This window comes from Protopterus annectens, chromosome 1.part0 (assembly GCF_019279795.1).
Source record: "Protopterus annectens isolate FY-2018-M chromosome 1.part0, PAN1.0, whole genome shotgun sequence".
NCBI lineage: Eukaryota > Metazoa > Chordata > Ceratodontiformes > Protopteridae > Protopterus > Protopterus annectens.
In genome coordinates this window covers 1,219,324,340-1,219,344,548 of record NC_056725.1, presented here as the reverse complement: position 1 = coordinate 1,219,344,548, position 20,209 = coordinate 1,219,324,340, and the positions used below count along the sequence as shown (strand labels likewise).

Here is a 20,209-nt window from a genome sequence, read left to right as displayed (position 1 = left end):
GAGGATGAGAATGCTCAAGCCAAACTGACTTTAGATACCACTGAAATGTTCTCATGTGAAATCTGGTGAAGGGAAGCATACGGATTGTGGATGCCATAAATCCTAGAGCCCTTAGAAATTCCCTGCCTGAAACCAAGGCCACAGGAAGAAGGGACTGAAAAAAGAAAACCAGAGTCAAAGCCTTGGGAGGAGGCAGGGGTGCTGACTTAGGAACAGTCTTAATCCTGCATCCCAGAAAAAACATGACTCTGTTAGGGGAACAGGAAGGAGTTTTGACAATTTGCAGTGAACTCCAAGTTTTTCAACAGAGTGATGACCCACTGAAGGTGCTGTAAAGGAATCTATGGAGAGGAGGCTTGATTAATCAGGTTGTCCTAAGTAAGGAAAGACCTGAATGCATTTGAGCCTATGAAAAGCAATCACAGAAGCTAGGCATTTGGTGAATACTCTTGGGGGAGTAGAGGTCAAAGGACAAAGCAGATAACTGAAAATGCCAGGAAACAACAAGAAATGTAAAAACTTCCTGAAAAGGGAATGAATAATGATATGGAGGTAAGCATCCTTGAGAGGCAGAGAAACCATAAAAGGCCAAGAAAGCAGTAGAAAAAACGATGTCTGAAGAAATAGCATTCAAAAGGAAGGAACTTTCAGAAAAGTATTTAGGAGAGAAAGATCCAGAATTGGTCTCCAAGTGCCCTCATTCTTGGGGACCAAAACATTCTGGAATAAAACCCCTTCACCCTTTGAGCAGCTGGAACCTCTTGAATAGGTCCCTGAACCAAAAGACCCTGAAGCACCTCTGAAAAGAGATCAGCTGGGCTTAAGGTGGCTGAGGATAGCTCAAAAGGTGGGAAGAGATTTCCAAATCATGAAATACCTCTGGCAAATGATGGAAAGAATCCATGAATCCTTGGTTATGCTTAACCAGACAGGAAGAGACAGAGAAAAATGGGGTGAGACAAGAATGTGGCCGGGAAGAATACAGTAGTCAGACAGCAACTGGTGTATCAGGAAAGGGAGGCTTCTGACCAGGAGACATCTGTGTACACTGAGCTGGGGGAATCCTACTACCCTTCTTGCCTTTAGGAGGAGGACAAGACTGTCTTTTAACAATGGCCACTTTATTAGGATAGTTTTTCTGGACCTTTGGCACAGGGGAAACAAAAATGTGTTTCAATCCTGTCACTCCTTGCCTTTTTCCTGCAGGGATTTGAACAAATCAGATGCAGCAGCACAAAACAAACATTTGTTGTCTAGATGAGCAGCCATCATCTTAGCCTTAATATCAATAGGCAGAGGTTGAAGCCATAGCCAGGAATATCTCTCTCCTCAAAACACAGCCAGAAGCAGCAGTCCTAGAAGAAGCATCTGTTGCATCATAACTACATTTAATTGTATGCTGTGCTGCCTGGGAAGAAGCCCCTAAGATAGACAAGGTAGAAGTCTTTCCCTCAGAATCAGGAAGGTCAGAAATAACCTGACAAGCTGAGAAAGGGCAGCCAAAACATATCTGGTCATATGAGTCTGATAATTAGCAGCCTGAAAAGCTAGGGCGGCTGATGTACAAACCTTTTTAGCCAGCCTTTCCACAGTCCTGCTGTCTTTATCAGAAGGTAGTAGTTTGGTAGAAGGTAGTAATTCAGAAGACTTGGGGTGAGTAGGTGGACAGTTATAAAGGAATGTGCAGTCATAAAGGACTTTATAAAACTATCCATTTTTTTAGGAGCAGGGGACTGAGAGTCTGCAGCCAGAGATGCAGAAGAAAAGACATCCAATAAAGCAACCAAAACAGCAGGAACAGCAGAGGGTCTAGAAGATCCAGTTGAAGGAGCTCATAATATCTCCTCTGCACTTCAGAAAATTGGGAATGATCCCATTTAAAGAATTCCATCATCCTGGCAATGTTATCCCCAAAGGAAATCTCCTCCAAAGAAGATTCAGGACTAGTAGACTCCTCTTCCTCAGAACCATAATCCAAAGGGGAAGGAATCTGAGTAAAATAGGCCAGGGATTTGTCATCAGACTATTTTTCCTTTACATAGGAATCCTGATCCCTAGACTTTTTGAGGGGGGAAGAAGACCAAAGAGGAGCTGGCACAGTGACCCCCCCCCCCCCCCCGAGGAGGCTTCAGGGCCAGAACAGCATTGAACAAACACTGTGTAAAATTCTTCCATTCACTTTGAGAGTCCTTGGGATTACAAGAAATATGTTGTGTCTTCTTATAATTTTTTAAAGGGACATCCACCTTATGAAAAGTAGAAGGCTCCGACACCAGGCTACACTCAATAATCATAGTCAAGACTTCCTCTCTAACCAGTATAACCCCCCCTAGGCCCTTCAGTGATAATCAGCCATAGTTCCCCCACAGTGTCCAAAGCAGATGTCTGCAAGGCCTCCAAGGACGTGCGAGAAGCTGGATCCATGCTGGCCTCTGAACTAGTTTTGGCAGAGCAATCCATCCCAGAAAATGGATGATCCTCTGGGCTTTCACCAGCCTCAAGAGAGAGAGAGAGAGAGAGAGACGTCTGGTGGAGGAGGCACAGCTGAAGAATCTGAGATGATATTTTTGGCCTTCTTCTTTGAAGACAGCTGACCCTCAGGCTAGGTCTACCCTCCACAGTGTCTTTTGCTAAAAGCTTTAGATGTTGTTTTTTAAGATAAATGGAGAGAGAGGAAAGACTACTACATAAGGTCTTTTGAACAAAAGCCTGACAAATATGTATGGTCGTGAGAAGTTCCTAAACAAAACAAGCACTGCTTATCATGGTCTTTATGGGGAATCTGTCTCCCACACTAGCATTTACCCTTTCTGGATGACGTGAAACCACACAACAACACAAATGCTAAAAGCAAAAAGGATAAGTCAAAATAAAAACAACAGGGCACTTATTTGAATAGCTTGGTAGCCAGCAACAACTTGGGTGGTCAGACTGACGATCAAAGATAGCATTCAGACTGGGGCAAAGAAATTCTGAGGATGATACATTCAGACATCACCTTTATGCCCTATGCCTTGTGCAAAAAGCATACATGTGACGTGCAGTGTATCAATAATAACCTAAAGGTTTTGGTACACTGGTCAGACATTGGGATCCCTCATGTTACAACTGTGAAATGGAAGGACATCTAATGATACTGAATTCAGTAGACCAAAAGTGAATTGGGGGCTTGGTATGGGATGGGGAAAACTTTTACAGAAAAGAGAATGCTAGCAAATGAATGCAAAAGACTTGGTCTGCAGACTTATTTTTTTATGTTTTTTTTTTTAAGGACTGGAAAATGGAAACAGTTTCAATGGTATAAACATGAACAGATGTGTGTGTGTGTGTGTGTGTGTGTGTGTGCGTGTGTGTGTGTGTGTGTGTGTGTGTGTGTGTGTGTGTGTGTGTGTGTGTGTGTGTGTGTGTGTGTGTGTGTGTGTCTGCGCATGCACACATGTGTGTTTGCAGTGGGGAATTTTGACTGTCATTCCCAATGTATTTTTGAATGCTATTAAGTCTACTTTCTCTGCTATTAAAATCATACCTGTTGTTCCAGGATGATTAACAGACTGACATTTATTTTTTTAAACTAGCAATATTCTTTAAGAATGCGTTAAATATAAAGAAAGATAGTGATCCCTAATACGACTTCTGCTTTCCTGCTACCTAATGATATGCTATCTTGTGATAGTAACTCAATGTACTACATCAAAAGGAAGTGTAAAAACAGTTAGCCCAAAAATTGCCCTATGTGACTTGCTGAACATGTTGCCAGTCGGCTAAATACTGACTATTAGATTAGTATATTAACTAGCACAATCATGTAATGGATGGAAATTCATTCCGATTTAGCACTGTAATAAGCAGCTGAATTCAGCAATAACTTGATTAGCATGCTATTATACTATTTTTTTTCTGTTCAAGCTGTCACTTGAAATGCACAGTGCAGAACCACTAAGGGATCTGACTATGAGGACAATTTGCAGGTTTTCCTTATGAAATCCTGTATAATTTGAACAACAATTCTTGTAAAAATCACATCACACACATACACACACACACACACACACACACACACACACACACACACACACTATATATATATATATAAAACATTTTCTTCAGTGCATATGATACATTTTAATGTCTCCTGTTTACACTTGTCAAATATAATGTGTATGACAGGACATAAATAACTTTCTAGATTGTGTTTAGGAGCAATCCCACATACTGACAGTGAGAGAATTCATTTTATTTTATTTTTTACATTTGTTGACCGGGATAGTCTAACTGGATTTATGTCCATTTTCAGTAGAGTCCCAGGGAGATAAGCTCCAGGAGATTACTAGACTGCTAACATACAGGTACTAGTTGTTATACAGTTAAATACTACAAATTTTAAACAGTTCAGGAATCTCCACAGTTTATACAAAAAACATGTTACAAGCGTTACATAAGATATTTTAGACTTTATGTACAAGACTTCATTAGTAACTAGAAAGTAATTGTTAAACAAATACATACTTCAAATTTCAACAGTTCAGCAATGCTCACAGTTTAAACAATACTTGTTGTCTGCCTTAGGTAGGATGCTTTAGAATTATATGCAGAAGAATTTAACTAGGTATTTTAAATTATCTCTATTAGGATAAGATATGTTTTTGCCAAGGACAGGCCTTGATCTAAAAAGACACAGATAGAGCAGGAATTAGGTCTTAAGAGAGGGTATTTGAGATATAGTATGAAAATAGTTTGGATTTGTACAGGGACATAACCAATGGGTTTTAAGATAGAGTTTCAGATTGTGTTTAAAAAGTGTAAATGAAGACAGTGATGTAAGTTCATGGGGGAGTTGGTTCCAATACCTTCCAACTGCATTTGAGAACAGAGCATCTCCTGCCATGTTATTAGATTTACATGTTGATACAAGTAGTTTATTAGATGAGCGTAAAGTTGAAAGGTTCTTATATTGGGTAATGAGACTAGCAAGTATTGGGGTATTGGTAGGTTGGAAAAGGGTTTTGTGCACAATGGTGAGTTGTTTAAAGTGAATCTGATTCAGAAGCTCTAACCAACCTAATTGTTTCAGATTATGGCAGTGATGGGTCCTAAAGGAGGAAGCAGTAGCAAATCTGGCAATGCTATTGTAAGCGTTGGCTAGCTTGTTAAGGTTATTTCTTGACAAGTTAGTATATATGGAAGAAGCATAGTGAAGTGTGGAGATAAGGTGGGAATAGGCAATAGTGGTTCTGTCTAGTGGGGAGAGAAAGGGTTTTATCCTATAGAGGGAGCCTAGTTTCCTGTTGACAGTTTTTATGGTAGTATTGATATGGGTTTCAAAGTTCAGGTTGTTATCAATAGTTACCCCTAGAAGTTTAGTTGTTGGATCTGGAGATATGAGTGTACCATTATTGGATAAGACTGAAAAGTTCATTGGGAGTGATTTACAGGTAGGAGTAAAGAGGAGGAGTTTGTTTTTTTTGGGGGGGTTCAAGATGAGGCAGCATTGTAGAAACCAATTTTCTGTTTTATTGAACATTGTCTGAGTTAAAGTCTGTAGTTGGGATTGACTGGGATTTTGCAGTAAATAAGTGTATTATATACAACACTGCTAAATTCTCTTGGCATGTACCCTTATTTCTTAAGAATAACATAACTATCGTGTTGTTAGAAAAAAATGAAGTTAATGTACATGTACTTTATTCATCATATATATTTGCACAACAGTTTACAGTGACGCAGTTACATTTTTTGGAATTTAGACAAATTATACACAAAAAGCAAAAGCGGTTTTGGTTATAACTAATACAACATAGATGTCTTCCATGTTTACGGTTATAGCATAAACATAGATGTACAATTGTGAATAAAGCACATTTAAATAGCAGCAGAATCTTCTTTCAGGTTTTTCAGCTTTCTTTTTATGGGAAAGCAATAATTATATGTTAAATAGCCTGACAAATTAAGCTACCTCTTACCATTTCCTGGATGAAGATGAGCTACGGTGAGTGAAAGACAATGGGAAAACAGTGAAAGAGAAGGCAGAGAGGCTGATAGCAGAAAGACACTGCAGCACAAAAATTATGTAATACCTTTTATTGGACCAACATAGGCTTTTCAATTACTCAAGCTTTCAGGCTAGCAGGAACCCTTTTTCATGAATTACTGTCAGTAATGTGCTACATCACGTCTGTGTAGCAGAATTTTTGTGTTTTCTCTTAGTAAACCAACATGACAATTCTTAATTTTCTCTACCATAATTCAGGACAGAATGTCTAGGAAGGATTCACAGTTCTTACCGAAAGAAATTAGTGACACCCAGGAAAGTATGGATTGCTCACTGGAAAGTCATTTTTATCACTACTAGAGGAAAAAAAAAACATAGACTTCACAAAGCAGTAAGGGAAACAAAACTAGAATTTATAAGTCATACATTTGGACACTTGCATTTCGGAAGGTAATGGAGGCACTGCTACTAATAAATGAGTGCAAAGAGCAGGGTGACATAATCAGCAAAAAAAAAAAAAAAAAAGGTAGGATGCATCTGACCATTGCTGAACTAGAAGAAAATCATTTTCCAATGCACTAGACTCACAGAGAAATTATTGGAAGAGGTAGTTGTTTCTTACTTGGGAAAGTGTTAAAAGCTGATTAAAGGGTGATAATTATAGAATGGCATTGAGTAATATTCATTACAAAGAAAGAAGTGAAGAATTCAGGATCTAATGATGGTCAAGGATAAAGATCAGCTTTCTTACAAGGTCATCAAAGTAACAGTGAGGATGAGTTGAAAGAAACTATTTGTCTCCTTTTAGACAACTATAATAATAGTAGTAGTGGGTATTATAAAGATAAAAGGAAGAACATGAAGAGACATTAACATTCTGATGACTTGTAAAGTACAAGGAAGTCAAGATACCATGGGAAAAAATGTAAATGTTGTACCAAAACAAAGTTTTGTACCTAAACCTGATTTAATAACATAATTACTTCTATGAATGTGATTTCTAAGCTGTCATGTCTAAGTTGTGTTCAGTTAAGATCCTGTGGTGTCCAGACCGCCATCAGCTTCTTTTTATATTAAGAATAACCTGGTATCCGGAAGCCTTCACAGACACAAAACACATTAAAACTACAGAAATACTTATTGGTTAAGTGCTTTCATTCTCACGGAGAGAACTTCATCAGAACAAACATGTAAAAAATGTGAGATTTAAATACATAATGAAACTAATCACATGACTAAAATCAACCAATAATGAAAACAATAAAAAGGGTCTCTCACTTTTGGAGAAGTTGCATTCCTTCAAGAACCTTTTATTTCGATACAAAAAAACTCCAGCTGGAAAACAGTCATTTGCTCCGGAATCTTTATATTAAACAAGTTCCTAGAGGGTTACGCCTGCAACGATTTCCGAATAGTGTTCCCAATGATATGGAATACATTAAGGACTTACACAAAGTATTTGACAGGACTAGTTTTGATTTGATGAAGGTGATCATCAAACATAAAAAAAAATACTTCTTGAACAGTTGTTCGACCATCTCGAACAGCTTAATGTTTCCATCACTTCAGATTTAAATTTTAAGTTTTATGTCACTAATTTGGATAATGTTATTAAATCTGTTGATTCTTCATATAAAGCTTTGCATAAATGTAAAGTGGATAAAATTAGAAGGGATATGCATGAGTATGCTAATAAGAGGGCATACCCCAAACCTCCAGGTCACTGTGGTGACACAGAGGATTCCACCAACAGGAATCAACTACCAGTTCATTGGGGAGTCCAACGGGAAATTATGTCATATAATTCATCTCCTGAATCCTTGGTCCCTTTAGAAGTGCTGCAAGTAAGGAGATTTGAGAGGATTCAGACCCAGAATCGACACCACCAGTCTTGGCAACAACAGGACAGTGGCGATCGTTATCTGAAGAAAGGAGCTCGACCCAAGAGGAGGAATTGTTATTATCGGGATTGATGGATGAATCCCAAACTGACATCCAGGTACTTTCTAGTATGGCTAAAATTGTGTATAATACTTGTCTTGATTTTAAAGTATACAATCTTTCCTCTAAAGCATTAACTGTGGAGCATGCAGCTATTTTATCTAAAGGTCTCACTTTTGTGCTTGCCCAATGAGGCAAAATTGCTGATATACTTTGCGAACTGAAACTGTTTACACACCAATTAAATTGATCTCTTATGTTAATGATAATGAGCACCTTGAGTATGGACATGTCTTAAGTCGCCTGAGGTGTTTTAATCTACCACTACTTCCTAATATTCAATTTTTTAAGAAAATTTGTGAATATGAGATATGTAAACGGATTAATCAACATGAAGTGAGTAATTTCATTAACATGACTGGCCATGAGGTAGAACTATTTAAGGACCTAGCAAATGATTGCAATATTAGGATTATGTTGTCTGATAAGGGAGTTGGTATTGTGATTATGGATTCAAATAAATATGTGAACCATATTAAGTGCTTTTAATGGATGACATGTATCAGGAAGTTTCACGTAATGAAGTTAATATTGCATATCACAAGATTGATTTAATTTTGCAAGACATGCTTTTGCAAGATGGGATTAATGAAAATGATTATGCTTATATGTGTAATGATATACCTGCTCTTGCTTGTATCTTTGGAATTCCCAAGATACACAAGAGTATATCCAATCCACCTTTTAGGCCTATTGTTAATGGGTCTAGGTATAAAACATTTTATTGCCAGGTGGCTTGACTACAATATTAAGATTGGATTGCAAAGTATCAACCACATATGAAAAGATTTTTGGCAATTTCTGGACAGGTTGCATGTAGTTTCTTTTGATAGTAGAGCCATTTTGTTACAATTGATGTACAAAATCTATTTTCCATCATCCCCCATGATGTTGATTTAAGTTGGTTTGAAAAACAACTTCTTGTATCTGGCCTTAACAATACTAAGGCTAATACTGTTACATCTTTGATGGAGATTGTTTTGTAAAACAATTTTATTTATTTTGAAGGTCAGACATTCAGACAGTCTACTGGTGTTGCCATGGGGGCAGCCTGTGCCCCTAGTTTTGCAAATTATGTCATGGCACAGTGGGAGACTGAATATGTTTCCAACAGTTGTTTTTATAGTTCATGGGCTTTTTATAATAGTTACCTGGATAATATTTTTATTCTATGGTTCGACACTCTGGACAGATTGCTTTTGTTTCTTGATCACATCAATCACACTGTTCATTTTCTGCAATTTTACCATAATTATAATGTTGATTCAATATTTTATTTAGATATCACAATCAGTAAGGATGTAGTCGATCGGTCCTTTTTTCAAATATATACTGAAAGCCATCTTTTTCTAATTCTTATTTACACTTTTCAAGTTGGCATCCTAAATTTCAGAAAAAGGCTGTTGTCAAAGGGGAACTGGTTTGATTGACTAAAATGGTGTCAAGACAGAAAACTTTTTATTCAGAATGCGAAACAGTTTTGGATATGTTTCAGAAAAGAGGGTACCCAGAGGAATTTTTAATGAATATCAAACAGGAGGTTGTTTGTTACTTCTTTTTCATTGGACACTGTTTATTGTTGGGTGCATTAATAAAAATTGGAAATTGTTTTTAAGCGATCGCAGACTCAGTGAAAAATTAGGTGAAAGACCTTTTATTTTGTACAAGAAAAACAAAACTTTTAAATGTTTTTTGAACGTTAATATGATATTAAAGGGCAGATGGGTTCTTCATTTTCCACTGGAATATGTAAATGTGGGTGTTGCACACAGTGCCCTTTGATTAACACTTCCCATAGTTTCAAAATCAGGAACAGGATAAATAGTAGTAATGGTCATTTTACTTGTTATAATAGTAATGTGGTTTATCTTTCTTTGTGTATAACCTGTCCAGCCTTTTACATTGGCAAAATGTCTAGGGAATTTAGGAAACATATATATGAACATTGCTTGGATATAAGGAACAAGAAAAGGACCAATGCACTTTATAAACATTTAGAGTTAAATTCTGGTCGCAATTTTAATTTTCTAGTTTTGAAACAGATAAAAGGGGATGTTCAAAGACATATTATTGATGCACACCTTGATAGAGCTGAATTGAAAAGGCAATTAGTTTTTGATGCAATAAACAGTCTTGGGTTGAACGAATCATGTTCAATCTCTTCACTTCTTAGATTAAAATATTATGATGTTGTATAAAATATTCTATTTTTTATGTCAGTGTTTTTCATATAAGTATATTTTACGCAAACACTTCTCGTGTATTTTCATTGGCTGTACATTTTTATTGAGTTTATTATTGGCTGATTTTAGTCATGTGATTAGGTTCATTATATATTTAAATCTCCCATTTTTTACATGATTGTTCTGATGAAGTTCTTACAGTGAGAAAGAAAGCATTTAACCAATACGTATTTCTGTAGTTTTAACATGCTTTATGTCTGTGGAGGCTCCTGGATACTGGGTTATTCTTGGTTTGTTTTATTTTATATTTTGGTCTTAGTTTCTCTTGTATTACTTTTTGACCTTCCACATGCACTGTTCTACCTCTTATCTCTATATTTACCTGCTCTGCTACCTTCTGTTTTGCCTATCATTCCCAGTGCTGAACAGTGAAGCTTTCTGTCAGCAGTCACCATTTAGACAAATGTCAGTTTTGTAGTTACTTTGCTAAGCACGTGATGGAGGTTCTTTGATGCTATATCAGTACAGAGGTCAGATGTTGTAATCCATGTTAAGTGCTGGCCTGTTTCCTAGGGAAATGTGTCCCACTATGATACTGATTGCAGGGATTTAAATAGCTTAAGGGGCAGAATGTTAACTAAGTCAGTGGGGAAAATGAGTGGCAATGATTATGGGCAGGGATTTCCAAGTCATATGCTAAGAGCATACCTGTGGTGAGGTTGGTTGATTTATCACACCAAGGAGAAGGGTAGTTTCTAGTGGGCATACCAAGGCTGACAAGAAATTACATATGAGTCAAATGTTATGGATATTGCCCACTCATTACATATAAGTCAAATGTTCTGGATATTGCACACTTATATGTAAATAAAAGTAAAATCTATCACTACTTAGCAAGGTAACAACTAAGGACTAAAACACAATGCCATTTATTAGAAATTGCATAGCTGCAATCCTCTATGCTATGCATGTGTATGTCTGGACTCACTAGAATGCAAGTAAATAGCAAAGCAAAGACCTGAAATTTCTGACAAATGGTGAGGTGTTAAAACTTTTTTTCTGTTGTTTGTTTCTGACTGTCTCTCCAAAATGCACTGCATTCACAAACATTTTTGCTATTTGTTCTGTATGTTAATCTGTTTAGTCACTCTCATTTTAAGGTTATTCCCCGCAACTTGAACCATTATCCCTGATGATTCATAGGTTCATATATTTATAGGTGAATACTAGGCTAAATGTCTGAAGGGGCATTTTAATCCTAGCCAATAGCCTGATATCAGAGTCAAACCCTGTACCTTGTGTTATAAGATGAAGACGTTAACCACCCATGCCAACCCTCCCTCATCTAGCTTCATCCATGGCATTTCCCAAAGTGCCACCGTATCTTCCCTTTTATTTGCATGCAACATACACTTCTTTCCTCCATGTTCAATGCAGTGTTGCCTATTGCTATGACTTTGTTGGGTTACTTGGGAGGTTATGAAACACTGTGTTTTATTTTCAATGGCATGTGAGGATAATCTCAAATGTAAAAAAAGAGAGCAGTTAGACAGCTATCATTATAACTCTGTTGTCATTAATCGAAATCACAAAGTGATATCACACACCATGTAAACCCGTACCTTAATCCTCATCATGCACAACATGAGAACCAGTGAGTAATGCAGTTAGTCTCCATCATGTTTACTATGTTTTGCTATTTTTTGGTTCCTTTAATTATTTATTATTTGTGAAATAGTTAAGTGAGCTGGTGTGTAAGTCATGGGTCATTTCACTTATGCCCCATGGTTCAGGTGGCAATAGACAAAGAGGAAGAAAGAGAGAGAGAGACAATTATCCCACCTACCAGTAAGTAGTGAGAAATGGAGGGAGCATTCAAACCCTGTACAGACCATGACCAAGACAATGATCTTACCCTTCAGGCAGTGTAGTGCTCATGTGCACTGTAACACCATGCCCCACCATGCATTATGGTACTCATATGCATTGTAACACCATGCCCCACTGTGCATTATAGAGTGCGCTCAGCCCTATTTTCCTATGGATGGCCTTGTTTAATTTTCAAATTTGCTTCAGAGTGCACATATCAGAATTCATATGTGTATATTTTACCACCACATCAACTTAACAGATAAATGAAAACAATTTCACAAACAGCACATATATTGTGACCTATTTCATTTTCAGTTACTTGTTGGACTGCATGTAGGAGCCAAATATTTCCATGTCATAGGTTTCACTTTGGAGAATATGTATTTTGCAGACAGTTAAAAATGTCTGCACAGAAAATGAAATACAAATGCTTTCTTGGAGAATACCTTGGTGTAACAATACCAAGCAAGTTCAAAGGTATTTATTTATTAACTTGTTTATTATTTATTGACATTTGTTGACGCACTGGGTCAGGAACCCATTTTCAGTAGAGGCCTGGGGAAAAAAGTTCCACAATTAGTACAGAGAAAAATATAAAAACTTAACAACATTTTTAAATGTAAATTACACTATTTACAAGACTTATGAAACTTAGACAAGAATTGGTGATACAGTACAATACAAGAGCTCTTTATTAAATCTTGGCATTACATAAAACATGGCAGTTTATGTAGAATCAAAAATAGTGGTACTTTAGCTGCATTGCAGTCATGGTAGTAGTCATGTGAACTTTGGATGTAGATTAATATTAATATTAGTAAAGATGTACACGGCAGACACTATCAATACCAACAGAATACCAAGGTTTTCTTTAAATGCAATAGGTCATCTGTTGGTCCTCAGATGGGGTTCTCAGACCCTTTGTTCTTTGTCAAGTCCTACCAGAGTTCAATAAGGAAACAGGGTAAATGGTTTCCAGGGGAAAATTACTACAAAGGTACATGAATTCCAGTCTACACCTTATGAGGATAAGGTGACAGTTTGTAGTGTAGCATCTTTGTGGTAGAGGAAGAACAGATAAACAATAAATAGGAAATGGGATAGGTTAATTCAAGCACCAAAAGGGAAAGTGATAAGGCTTAAAATGGCTTACAAGGGCAGCTAGCCTAGTAATTACCTATGAAGCTTTGAACAAGTACAAGAACTGGAGACACAAATTACGTACTTAGGGACTACTGTCTAAGAATTAAAAAAATGTGCAAAGGTAAGGACTGTGCAGTGAAGTTAGGGATAAATTCACTGAAGAACAAGGAGCCTCTTCTTTCAATGAACTATGGGCACACACAAGGAGCACTGGGAGATAGTGACAATGAAAATTGGTGTAAAATTTACAAATGTGTGTACTATGCACAAACTTGTTAAAGGGTATAGGATTTAAGTTGGATTTGTTGTGGTCATACAGGCAGTGCGAAATCAGACATATTCATGAGTAAAATGACCACAGAATTTCATCAAATTCTTTATGCCAGTATGAGATTAATAGGGTAGCACAGTAGTGTATTTTTAGTAAACTTGACTCTCAGAATTGATGCCCTGGCAGGAGCCTTAGAGTACTGAAACTAGGGTGGGGGAAAGAAATGAGTTGCTCCAAGTGTAAGCTGTCACAGGGTGTGATCGGTACCTTAGAAGAGCTGCTGATCAGGAGAAAAGGGACTGTTGTTTAGTAGCCACAGTGAATTTGTACTTACTGCTTAAATGAATTATTTTAGAGGTTAAAAGAGAATAGTGCTTTAAACACAACCAATAAACATCCAAAATAAAGTACCTAGGAACCAGCAGAACGAAGCCACCAACACAGCGTAGAAAAGAGCAAAATAGTCTGTTTCATTAAATTAGTTAATAAAACAGACTTTTTTGCTCCTTTCTACGCTGTGTTGGTGGCTTCGTTCTGCTGGTTCCTAGGTGCCTTATTTTGGATATTTAGATGTTAGTAACAGCAGGAATGAGCTAGTAGAAGCTACTTGCTATCTATAGTTCTGGAGATCTAAAAAGTTGTGTTTTTTGTTATCAACTGGCAAGAGGATTTTTTTGTCTTTATGAGTGGGTGTCAGTCTGGGAACTGAGATGAGACTGCTGACCATTAAATAGCTTGTCACCAGCTTTTAATTAACCAGCTTGAGATTAGTGTCACAGTTTTGCTTCTGGTGAGAGAAGGAACAAAGGGACTTTGCTATGGTAAGACCAGCATTAGTAAGACCAGTACTACTAGTCGCCAGGTAGTAGCCAACAGATGAATCGCCATTATTCATCATTCTTGTCAAAAATAACTCTGTCTTTGTAACATAACTGTTAATAAGCAATTGTGCAAGCAAAATACTTAGTACCCTCTGAGGACCTCAAGAATATTGTTTGGAGCAGCAGGCTGACAAAGGCTTTGTTTTCCACCCCCAGTTAGGTTAGGAAAATTTAGAAGTCCTGTCTTCACAATAGGAAGGGTTAAGAAATAAAACAGGATACATAAAACCCATTTGCTGATCTAGCCAAGAATCAGGATACCCACTCTGCTTATATGGATCTACTTGAATCTGTCAAGATAAATCCCAACACTATGGTTTTGGGCAACCTTAACTAACCATCCATTGACTGGATAAATAACTCATGCACAAACTCACATGCCTAAAGGTTGCTTGACTTCATTAATTCTAATGCCCAGGATCAGCTGGCTGACAACCCCAAATTGGGGGCCAAAACTTCTGTTTCTGGTGCTTACCAATATGCGGGACCACTGTAGCACCCCAACTATGAGGTCCTCTTGGTGAGATCTGACCACAAATCAGTCTCAATCGAAGTAACTATCACACCTGAACCAGCAGCAATTAAACTAAAAAAACTTCTACAAAGCAGATTATAACCTCTTACAGGATGGTATAAATAGCTTCATTGGACCCCCCCCAGATGTATCTGGCAACTATGGGGAGTTCAACACAAATGCTTTATACAAACACCTATATAACTGCACTCACTCAGCCGTACCCAATAAGACCAAAACAAGCTCTTCAAGGAAGAGCAAACCTGCCTAGTGGGCAACTGCCATTAACAGGCTTTACATTAAGAGGAGGAAATTGCTGTCTAAGGGTAAGATGGAGCAAGCCCTAAACTGGAAACACTCCCTCCTCAGCTTAACAAGAAAATAAGACTTCTTGTGAAGTCCTCCAAAGCTAACTAGGAATCCAAATTAGCTTCCTCAACTAAAAACAACCATAAGGCATTCTTTAGTTACATCCGTAACATAAAAGGAAAGGCCCAGATTTATGGCAAACTGGTATTTAATGATACCACATATACTGAGCCTGTGGACATTGCTAACCTATGAGACGAGTTCTGTGAAAACTTCAGTCCCCTGTCCCCACCTCACGTACCCCATGACATTCCTACCACCTTTCCTCTACCTTGTATCGCTAAACAGCAGGTCATGAACACCCTCTCTAAAATCAAAAGCACAACTTTTATGGGACCTGATAACATCCCAGGCTGTGTCCCACATGGGCCCCAACAAGAATTAGCAAAACCATTGGGTACTCTTTTCAATCATAGTCTAACCACTGGCTTATTCCAGTTGATTGGAAAAAGGGCACTGTTATCCCCTTGCACAAAGGTGGTGCTTCCACTGATCCCAGAAACTATAGACCTATTAGCCTGACTAGCCTTATCTGCAAGACCATGGAGAGAATCATCATGGACCTCATCAACAAAGACATTAGTGATCTCCAAACACTTGACTCAATTTGGATTTGTCAAAGGGAGAGCATGCCTGTTAAACCTGGTGAACTTCTTTGAGACAGTCACCAAGGCCCTTGATGAGGGGAAATCTGTGCGTACAACCTACCTAGACTTAGCCAAGGCTTTTGACACTATCCCCCACTCAGACATCATTTTCAAACTCACCCAGCTAGGTATCAACCCTTATATCATTAGATGGGTCACTAACTGTCTCTCTGATAGAACCCATATAGACAAAATAGGGGAGTCCACCTCCAACAGCAGGCTTGTAACCAGTGATCAGTCCTGGGACCTCTACTGTTTGGAATCTATAAACTACAAGCGAAAACTAAAGATCTGTACCTGACAAAGTTTGCTGATGACTGCAAACTGGGAGTGCTCATAGAATCTCTAAATTATGTCAACATCCTACAAAAGGGTCTTACACAAACAAATGATTGGTGCCAAAGTCATGGCCTTAAACACAATACAAAACAAATGTGTTAGCATCCTTTTCAGTAAGAGCAATATTCCTGCTAACTACCACATCAGTAGCAACACCCTAAGTATGCACTCAGTAGTGAGAGACCTGGGCGCAACACCCTAAGTACGCACTCAGTAGTGAGAGACCTGGGCCCACAGGTTGACAGCAACCTTACCTTTGATCACCATGTCTCCACAGTGGTAAGAAGGACATTTTATATTGCTCATCTCATAAGTGAGGGCATTGCCTCTAGAAAAAAGAAGTTACAACCTCTCTGTACTCTTCCCTCATCAGGCCAATAATTGAGAACAACGCTCCTTTTGGTATGTACCTTCCCATGTACCTGCACCAACTGGATAGACCACAAAGGTTCCTCACAAGAAAAATTCAAGGTCTTCAGCATCTGTCCTAAGAGGATCATCTGAAATCACTGTCACTTTATTCTGTTTCATACAGACTACATAGAGGTGATGTCTGTCTTGCATATAAGGCAATCTTTGACCCTGCTTTACTGGAAATGCTGCATTTCCATAAGTCAGATGGTACATGGGTTACTCGCTCTAAAGACCTTAACCTGGTATGTGACATCAACAGAACCTACTGGAGGGACAGATTTATCTCCCAGAGGTTATCACACCTTTGGAACAGACTCCCACTTTATGTCAAGCAAGCACCTCATTGGCCCTCTTCAAACGCAATCTGGATGATTAAATGGGTACCCATAAATTTACTCTGGGGGTTTTACCCATGTCCCTCTTGGACAGGGGTGATAAGCACTGATTGTGGAATGAAGGATAAAACTTGGCTAGGCTTGAAAGGGCCCTAGAATCATTAGCCTAGTAACCTCCTATGAGACTATGATCCTTTGTAAACTATAATCCATAACATTTATTGAATAATTTTAGTGAATGCTTTTATTATGAAACAGAAAGGAAGCAGGTAAAAAAAATGAAAGGACAGGGATGTAGATGTGGATTTGCTATATGAGGAAATAAAAGATTTGTTAACTTTGCTGAGCTAAGTGCAAAACGTATAAAAATAAAGAATAAGTCAGCCTAGAAACAATGCAATAACACATCAGTTTTCATTATGTGGCACTACACAAGCCAGCAGCCACTAAACAATAAATATAAAGGCACATAATGCATTCTCACAACATACTCTGTTAATGTATTGAAAACTAATGTCAGTATTACAGGCTGTCACCATTTGTGGTATCTAGTAATGCACTTTTGAGGTTTTCCAGTTATATAAATATTGTGAGAAGTATTTATATTCAGAACAAAAGGGTAGCATTGCATTTTCCATTGTCTATTTCTACTTTTCCTAACATTTGCAAGGGTTGATAATCTATGAGAACTGAACTAGATAGTTAATAAAAGTGATTTCTTGGAAACAGGACAAATGAAGGGCAGGATAGTGTGCTAAATTTTAGGAATCACCAACAGAAGTGAGTTATTTTTATTTTAAGTGGATAGGCATTCATGTTGAAAGAGGAGCCGATATCTTCATTAAAAAACATTCATAACAGTAGGCATATGTTTAACATTTAGAAGTAATTCACCCTTAAAACACAGACACACACGCACACACGCACACACACTATAGCAGACTCTCTTTCAGTATAGTTAAAATGAGTGCAGGTTCATAAAAGAATCTACTTTATTTCCTTATTTGGTTTTATAAAGGAATGTGTTTTATTTCCTTATTTAATAAATGGCTTACAATCCCATTCAAAGCAGTAAGTGCAATATTTAATGTGTAAGGATTACACATATTTTAATTCTAATTTTCAGTCAGTGCAATGTGTGTTGTTATTATGAAGAGTTTGTCTATTCTTTTTTTGTACATATACATAACTTAATCTTCATCAGTAAATGTGTAACACATTACTATTCATGTTGTCAAATGTCCTTATATAGCAAGATTTAATAGCTACAAATATTTTCACACTAAATATGACACATATTTATAATTGATCATCTGTTTTTTACTTGAGTGCAGTATTTTATTCATTTTCTAAATATTAACAGTAAACTGAATTTTCTACTAAATGTATAGAGGTGGTGTGTGGTACTGTTTACTGACACATACGATTCAGTGTATTTCCCTGTGGAAAATGAATGTTTTATGTTTTTTACGGTACTTACGTATTATCGCAACCACTTTTCTAATTGATAATATGTAAGCATCAACTACTTGTTTTGTGTTCTGGTGCAGTGAGAACAGCATTTGACATAATTGTGTCAATCGCAAACTGCAGAAATATTGAAAATGTTCCCAGATTTTTAGCCTCCTGTCCTACTGTTATTTTAGGTTTCCGCCAGATGTCATGCACCACCATGTTGACACGAATGTGTGTCATCGTTACTTAGCAGGCAGACCTTCCCTTCAGTTATGGGTGAAAGGTGAATGCAAAAGTTAAAATTGGTAAAGTCCATTTTCAGTATGTGACATGCACCAATCATTTCCCCAGAGCAAGACATGAACTGACTTGTTGCACATAACTGCTGCTTTTCTTCCAAGTGCAAACGATTGCTTAAGTGTAACGAATTTACACTTGTGTCTGACCTGTTCCATTTATACATACCTGTCAACTGTCCTGATTTGCGGACGATGTCCAGTTTTTTTACACATAATTTTGGTATGATCCACATAAAATGTGTGACTGTCTACCAAGGCAGATGGATGATCTCAAGACAGAAGTTAGTAACTACTGAATTACATACGTGGTATGTACATAAGCAGCCAGGTTAATTTTGCTTTTCAGTAAATGTCATTGGCAATGCACAGTCCCCAGGAAGAGGAATTTACCCATTATGCTTGTTCCCCTTTCAGAACCCATGTAATACCCAAGTTATTTGGAGTTCACCCAACCCTTTTTACTTTCCCATACAGTTTTTCCGCGATGACATTATAAATTACACCACGTTAGAAAAGTGGTTGCGATAATACGTAAGTATCTTTTTTCTGATGCTGTTTTATTTACAATAGTATTTTCAGATAGCTGCATTCCTGAATACATGATTTAGTGAATTAGTTAACATCAAGTATGTATGTGCACAGATTAGTGTGTGATAAAAAATGGAGAACAGTCTATCAAATTTGCAGAAATGAAATCATATCCAAGTGATGCGACGCTCTGATACATATATTATTTCTCTTTGGCCAGGAGTGTCTAGAAACAGCTGACATATATTACCATCTCCTTCTCACACATATTGCTCATTGACCTCAGTATGTGATAGCCGTGATAGTGTTACTCACCACCAATTCTTGAGTTGAAGGCAATGCCGACACCACAGAAGGAGTTGTTGGCTACCATCGCAATTTCACCGGCACACCTCGTACCATGCCTATAAAAACATAATTATGAGAACTCAGTAGGTGCTGTTAAACTTTGCGTTACTAGCTTTTGCTATCTAGTCTATTCTCAGAATTTACTCTGTTACTAGGTAGATACTGCACATTTATAATCTGAGTGCTCTAAATGTATTTCATTCCCTTTCACCTTCTATCCCTTTTGTAATGCTGTAAAAAGTTTAATTGTAATAGTCCCTGAAAGTTAAATTTGTTTAACTTTTATAGAAAGTGCTTTTGCAGTTTTTGAAGATAGGATGTCAAAATAATTAATAAAATTAATAAAATAATTAATAAATAGAACATTATTTAAACCCTTCATCAAAAAATATGTTACTTTACTTGTAATGTTACTTTAAAATGATATGGGCAAGGTGTTCTTGTAGGGCAGTGTTAGCTGTCTTTGGGCATTTACAAAAGCCATACTCATTGACCATAGCAGTCTGTAAAAACAAATTACACCTACTTTGTGGCTAGTATTACACTAACTTCCATTTCTTGTATTGCATGTAATATGTTTTTTAGGTATGTAAAACGTAAAATACTACTTACAACAAGAAG

The 20,209-nt window shown here is 37.4% G+C and overlaps 1 protein-coding gene across 1 annotated transcript in view; it reads right to left on the bottom strand.

Moving 5' to 3' along the window:
* LOC122800655 (PC3-like endoprotease variant B) overlaps positions 1 to 20,209 on the bottom strand; it is a 3,659,607-nt gene that overhangs the window by 134,368 nt on the left and 3,505,030 nt on the right. The window contains exon 11 of the mRNA XM_044069972.1: positions 19,556 to 19,644. Within this exon, the coding sequence (XP_043925907.1) occupies positions 19,556 to 19,644 (89 nt within the window). The remainder of the gene's footprint in view (positions 1 to 19,555; positions 19,645 to 20,209) is intronic.